The sequence below is a fragment of the Crocuta crocuta genome, unplaced genomic scaffold (assembly GCF_008692635.1).
Source record: "Crocuta crocuta isolate KB4526 unplaced genomic scaffold, BGI_CrCroc_1.0 scaffold776, whole genome shotgun sequence".
Lineage (NCBI taxonomy): Eukaryota > Metazoa > Chordata > Mammalia > Carnivora > Hyaenidae > Crocuta > Crocuta crocuta.
This window is the reverse complement of record NW_027529569.1, coordinates 77,280-84,603: the sequence shown is the minus strand read 5'-3', so window position 1 is coordinate 84,603 and position 7,324 is coordinate 77,280. Positions and strand designations below refer to the sequence as shown.

The window sequence follows — 7,324 nt, the reverse complement described above, 5'->3', positions numbered from 1 at the left end:
AGGACATTTACCCAAATTTCACACTTCACATGTGTAAAGGTGATACTCTTGCCTAAACAAAAGATGTATTCCAAGTATATTTACGCTAACGTTGATTAACACATAACTTCAATCAACAGTTTAGCTGTAAATAATTTTGAATGCAAGCGAGCATACCAATTATCACATTTACATAGAATATATTTACTTTCTCTGAGATAATTTAAGTATTTACACTATGTTCATATATAGATAAAAATAAGATTTTGTAATGTCATTTGGAAACATATTTGTATGAGATTATGCAACATATCAAATGGAGCAAGCACGAAGAGTAAGCTTAGTTTGCATCCAAATTTTAATTGATGCCTGAAACATTACATATTGTTCACCAAAATGCTATGGAGAGAATTTGCAGGGTTCCTTAATCCAATCATATACTGCTGATAGACCCAATTTAATTATTTACTCAGTGAACAACCTGAAAAACCAAAAATTAAAATATTCAAAACCACACAACTTGTGTTCTATTGTATATGTTAATACATTGGCTGGACACCGTGTATAAGGAGAAAGAATTCATTTTTTAATTCTACACAGTTTTGTAACTCTACATGTTAAAAATTTTCAAGTTTATTAGAGCAGGAATGAATTTACTTTTATCCCCTAAATACAATTGGGGAAAAAGATAATTTAAAAATTAGAAGTAACCTGTTTTCATAAACATATAACTGTTATTTTTGAAATTAAAATAAAAGGCTGGACACCTTAGGAAGAGTAGAAGTAGAAATGAGCTACCTAAAGAAAGTCTTTGTGACAAGATAATGGGCAATAGAGCTGGTTTGAATTAATAACATCATTTTGTAAATCTTTGAAAAATGCATCAACAAACTTTCTTTGGAGACTACTTATATCGTTCAGAACCACATTTTGAATTTTATGTAATTCTTATCTCTCACTTTTTATGCATCAATTAAGAAATAAAACTTACATTGAAGATTCCACTTTGTATTTATGGTTTATAATTTATACAATACTGTCATATCTACATACAATAATATTGAGGAAGTGATTTGGACATTGTAAAAATAACTTCCACTGTGAAGAAAAATTAATAACAGCCCCATTGTGAAGTCAAATGCTATAATTTATTTTTCTTTTATAATCTTGGATTAAATATGGAGGAGGTAGATGAAGAGTAAGGTACTGTTTTTTTTTTTTTTTCTTTTTCATGATAATATCATGGCATTATTAAGCTTGTTCCTTTCCCCTTTGAAAAAAATTTTTGGAAGGAAAAATGTTGCACAGAATGGGGATAGTTTACTTCACTTGACCGATGTAGCATTACTACTTTTTTTTTTTAATTCCTCAGGGAAATTGTTACCACCTGTTCAATCTGAATTCAAGCAGTTACTGTCAATTTACTCATGGGTGAATGCTGCCTCTTTGTGGCAGAATGCCATGGAAAGTGTTCCTTAAACAGAAAGTTCATGAACAGCCCTTGATATTTTACACATTTCAGGTGAGATTATGGGAAGATCCACCAATAGCGATGAAGCACATGGCTCTTTAAGTTTCAGATTAATTCAAACATTTCCTACCCTTATCTATTAACCTAGATTCATTGGCAAACATTCCTCAGAGGTGAACAGCTCATATTTACCAACATTTCTGACATTTAGGATATAGATCAACTTGAGATAAAGTATCCTTTATAATTGTTGAAGGTAGTTTTACACAAGTTAAAATTAGGAAAACTATGGGAATATGGGAAAATCAGGAAACTATGAGCACTGTAGACTGAATAAATAATACTGACATAACAAAATATATATCATTGGGAGAAAAATGAATAGGCAATATATTACTTACCACGGTCCACGTATTAGATGAAAACTTCAGTAAGGAAAGAAAGTATACAATTGAAATTTCATTAATAAACACATTAATGCCACCTTTAGAAAAACATAATTCCCTGAATTTGCAAACGCGAATTTTACATATATACATATATTTAAATTTGATAATTAGGGGAATTTTTTTATATTAGGAATAAAAGTTAGCTACTATGTCCTAATTGTTTATAATGGCGATTCAGTTGATCACACATAACTATTTCTTCTGCACCTTAAGTAATCATTACTTCAGTCCCTTATATTTTGACATAGTTATCAAGTGTTTATTCAGAAACTATTTAAAAAATTACATGTGCTGGGATACATATGAGACTGTAACAACAGTAGCCCCTGTTTGTGGCCATCATCATTGCTTGCTGCCCAGAGGGATAAAGACATTGTATAGAGATTTGCACAGTCCATCAGTTGGTCTTCTGAGGTGCCAGGACATGTGGATCTGTACAAATGCAACTGAGTTTGGTTAAACAATCAAAAATCGGCTACAATAGTAGTCAAATCAATACATCATTTTGGTTGACTAATAAAAATACTTTTAAGTCTTCTCTAATAAAACCAGAAACTTGCACACGATTCTTACTCGAATGGCCCAATTAATTGCCCTATTATTTTTTTTTCTTTTATACACTGGGATACAATCCACTTTTTCCGTTTTAAATTACAGATTCAGTCGTGTGGGTTGCATTGGCTTTACGATTTTCCCATTAAGCTCTCCATATTTTTAATGATTTAAAATGCCTTTCTGATATCACTCCAGTTTTGGAAATGCAGGTCCTAATTAATATAGTGTGACACCTCTGTGAAAATCATAGGCTAAATAGTGAAGGAAAGAGAAATGCTAAATGTGTATATAAAAATAGGTGCTACAATAAAATATTTGTATATTTCATCAATAAGTTATTTTGACTAATCAATTATGGATCATATAGCTCTGTAATTTTAATGATTTGTCCACATCTATGGTGATCATTTTCCAGATCACAATACTTTTGTTTTTTAATTCAAATGTCCAGAATGCATACAAACACATCCCTTAAAAAGAAAAGTAATGAGATAGGAGGGAGGGAGGGAGGCAGGGCGACAGGGAAAGAGAGAGGAGGGGGCTGGGAAAGACAAAGAGAGAACAAACTTTCTATTAAAGTTGGGGTGTGCTAATCTCTCCACAAAAGCCATTGAGACCCACCCATGGCTTAAAGGGGAGGGGGAAGAAGAGGAGGGAGAGGGAAAAAAAGACAGAGTAGAATCTATGCGCCGCCTTCTTTCACCATTCTTAGAGCACTTTCAACCACTGCAAGAACAAGTCACCTGCGCAGCAATCTGCCCTCCATAAACCCTTCCCCTCCTCTCCCCCACACGCAAGAAGAGAAAGTGATGTGCCCAGTTTACACAAACGTTTCCCCCACGTGTAAAAACGAAAAGGAAATCGCACACCCTTTCAGTATCTTCCGCCGAAGCTGAGAATCTCGTGCCAAGGCACTTCACCCTAAACGTCGAAACAACACAACTGATCAAGTGTGTTCACCGTGTGTGTCGGCTTGCTCGTTTGTTTTAAACGCAAAAGCTCCCGGGGAGTTTCTCTGCTTTTAGAACTGGCTAAATGTGGTCTGTTTTTCCAGCACTTCGAGGTAGTCCGGCTCAACGTTTAGTTTTGCTTTTAACTCCAGATACTCGTTCCGGTTGGGTTCTACAAAGACCGCGCTGGGGGGGCTGTAGAGCACCGGATCCCGCAGCCTGCTGTCCCCGGCCCCCGGGTGCAAATACTGATGGGGGCGTCTCAGGTCATAGTTGGGGGAGAATGTGTAAGCAGCCGGGCTGCACGGGAATTTGGGATATTCCGGGAGGCTGTTGCCGGCGGGGGTGGTGGAGCAGTGTTTGTCTGGTTCTAAAATGCCCCTGTAAAAGCGGTCGGCGTCCTGCACCGGCGACAGCAGGTCCTCCCGGGGCTCGATGGTGCTGACGCTGTAGGCGGGACTCCGCAAGTGGCGGCCTTCCGGCCTCTCCTCGTCCCCGGGCTGCAGCTGCAGCGGCGNGGGGGTGCGCGTGCGCGTGCGCGTGGCCCCCCGCGCCGCCGCCGCCGCCGCCGCCGTACACGCTGTACTGCATGTTGAAGGAGCTCACGTCGGAATTGTTGGTGCTCGTGTGGTCGCTCTGGCTCTTCTTCCTGCGCTTCATAACCAACACGAAGAGGCCGGCGGCCACGAAGACGGACATGATAAACACCAGCAGCAGGCTGAGAATCAGCACCGACAGGGGCACCGACGACGCCCCTCCGCCCGCGCCCAAGCCCGCGGGGGCCCCGGTGCTGTTCAGCCGCACCGCGGGGGTGGCCGCGCCGGTCCTCGCCGGGACCTGGACGGAGGAGGGCGTGGGCGTGGAAACCACGACGTCGGAGTAGTCTGGACACAGCAGCTCCGACTTGATGGCGCGCATGTCGGTCTCCGCGAACTTCTTGGGCGCCTTGCAGATGACCTCGTCCACCAAGACACCCACTTTGAGCTGCTCGACCCACAGCTTCATGCCCACCACGTCGCACGTACAATCCCACGGATTGTCATGCAGGTCGATTTGGATGAGCGACTTGAGCTGGTCCAGAACTCCACTCACGGGCAAGGAGGTGAAATGGTTACTCCTTAGGTTCAGCCTGAGAAGGGTCAGGCCTGAGAAGACGCCCGAGGGCATGGTCTGCAGGAGGTTGTTATTCAGAAATAGCAGCTGGAGGTTGGGGACCGGATCAAAAGTCCCCGACTGGATCTCGCGTATGAGATTGTACTGGAGGAAGAGATACTGCAGGCTCTGCAGGCCATAGAACAGCTCCGGGCTCAGCCTCTCAATCCTGTTGCCGTTTAGGTAGAGGCGCCTCAGGTTGGTGAGATCCCCGAAAGCGCGGTCCTGGATCATGGAAATGCGGTTGTTGCCCAGGTGTAGGAGGTCCAGCCCCGTCGCCTCCAGGAAGTCGCTCCTGCGCACAACCGCAATGTAATTCTCCGTCAGATACATCTTCTTGGGGTTGTAGGGCTTGGGCTGCAGCTCCGCGATGCTCTCGATTTTGCGCTCCTGGCAGTTGACGTTGAGGCCCAGATCGGAGATTTGTAGGTTGCAAGTGCACGCGGTGGGACACTCCAAAGGCACCGGAGATTTGGTCTGGTAGGCGATGCTGGGGCCATAGTTGCTGTAGCCCAAGTCCTTGGAGGGCTGCCGAGAGGTGGGGCGCACTCTGGGCTTGTTGGGTTGGCGGGTCCCCTTAGGGGGCTTTAAGGGGGGTTTGTAAACAGCGGAGGAAGAAGTGGCCACGGAATTCACCGAGGCTGGGGTAGTGTGAAGATACCCCGTGGTGCTCAAAGGCGTCTGTGGCCTCATCTCATAGTCTGAAATAAGTTTCCTTGGGCAAAGTTCCTGCTTGGACACCTCGTCCAAATCCCGGCCGTGTAAGCGGAAGGGGGTCTCGCAAACCACATCCCCCACCAGGGCCGAGTAGGAGATGCTGTCCAGCCAATCCTTGAGAGAGATCAGCTCACAGGAGCAATTCCAGGGGTTTTCTTCCAGCTGTAACTCCACAACTTTATCCATGTGCTGCAACAGCCCTACGTAGGGCAGAAGTTTCAGCCGGTTCCCCCGCAGGTCCAAGTGCGTTAAGGGCACAAAACGGAAAAGGTTGTTGGGTAAACTGGACAAGAGATTGTCATTGAGGATAAGCACCTGCAATAAATGCAGTTTCCCAAAAGCATTGGGTTCAATGACACTGATGTAATTGTAATCGACCTGTAGGTACTCCAGGCTCTCCAGGCCGAGGAAGGTATCATCGCGAAGAAGTTCCAGTTTATTATTGTTCAGGTGCAATCTCCTTAAACCCCGCAGCCCATGGAAAGCCCCAGTCTCAATGTCCTGGATCACGTTGCTACCCAGATGCAGAATTGAAGCCCCGGTGTAATTGACAAACTCATTGGGATAGAGACGGTTCAAAAGGTTTCCAGACAGCAGGAGGTGGTAGACTGGGAAGCGGGGAGGGCTAATTTCAGAGAGGCTGATGATCCCCCGGTTTTCACAGCTCACAGTTAAAATGCCGTCCTTTTCCTCACAAGGACATGCATTGTCACAGATTTCCCCATAGTAATCGATGGTTTCTGCACACGAAAGGACGAGAGATGTTAGAGCAAACGCTAGACTCTGCAGCATCCAGCTATGCATTTTTCTGTGAAGGTCCTGTTCCAGAGTTACTGGGGGGCAGCAAGTGTGCATTTTACCTCCTGCAGGGGAGAAAGGAGAAAGGGAAAGAACAGAATATGACAAAAATTTAAGGGACTGGTAAGAAAGTCTCTCTCTTCCCTACTACTATGTCTCTGAAATCCAGAAGGAGGGGATATGAATGACACCCTCCCCAATGGAACACCGACATTCTCCAGACTTTATTAATATCTGATATTCATTTTGATTTAAAGGCTGATTTAATTTCCTAATGAGTACAGCAGGAACATGCTGCCCTTTGCAAGCTAAGGGCGGGTTAGATAAAGTCCCATTTTAGTGTTTTCCCTGCTCCCCCCCTTTTCAAAACCAATCCATAAATATACATAAAATGGCTGTCAGTTCAGTTTCATGGCTCTAATTTAAGAGAAAAGAAGCTCCATTTTACAAGATTCTCCACCTCACCTATAGCAAACCTGTCTGCCTTTCTTTCAGAACCTCCTCAGTGAACAGTTCACCGTGAAGGTCTCCCATTTGCACAGAAAAGCAAGGAGTCACAATACTTGGGCTATTTTAAACCGTCGCTGGAAATGCCAGGGTGGGAACCTAAAGAATACTTTTCAGAGGCAAAAAAAGAGATGTAAGATAATGCATCAAAAGGACCCAGAAGAAGCCCTTAAATCACCGATTGTCTTCAGGAGCTTTGAGTGTGGAGAAAAAGGAGAGCGCGTCCCTTTGATGGTGGACTTCACCACCACGCTTTAAAGCACATCAGCGTCCTAATCGCATGCACGGAGCCACTTAGCAGCGCTTCTCTGAGGGCGCCCTGAGTCCACTTCTCCTCATTGATCATGTCAGCGACGCTCCTGAACCGCATCTTTAAACCACAAAAATAGTTCCGCACGATGGATTACAAAGAACTCAGCGAAGGCATCCGCAATCCCGGAACAGCTCCCGGTACCTGGAGTTTCAGGAGGACGTTCCTGCCGCTTCCCGGGAATCAGCTCAAAGTAAACCCAGGACCAGCGCCAGAGCCTCCCTTACCGCCCGCTCCGCGTCGCTTTGCCACGAATGTAACACTCACGCTACGGAATTAGCAAATGTGGACCGAACTAGCCCCTCACCGGCACCCCCATCGTCTTTGGGCTTGTTTATTACATTTCATTCTCAATGTTTTACTCTTCTTCCTTTGTTAATTTCCTCTTCTTCTTCTTCCCACCCCCCAACCCCCCCCCCCCCACGGAGAAAAAGGC

General features: G+C 44.5%; 1 protein-coding gene across 1 annotated transcript; it reads right to left on the bottom strand.

The window, feature by feature from the left end:
• Positions 1-2,018: 2,018 nt before the first annotated feature.
• Positions 2,019-6,128, bottom strand: SLITRK5 (SLIT and NTRK like family member 5). Its single transcript, XM_077761483.1, has 2 exons — positions 3,957-6,128; positions 2,019-3,925 (listed from the first exon to the last, which is right to left on the bottom strand). The coding sequence occupies exons 1-2, from the start codon at positions 6,126-6,128 to the stop codon at positions 3,476-3,478; spliced, it is 2,622 nt and encodes an 873-aa protein (XP_077617609.1). The 3' UTR covers positions 2,019-3,475.
• Positions 6,129-7,324: the final 1,196 nt, after the last annotated feature.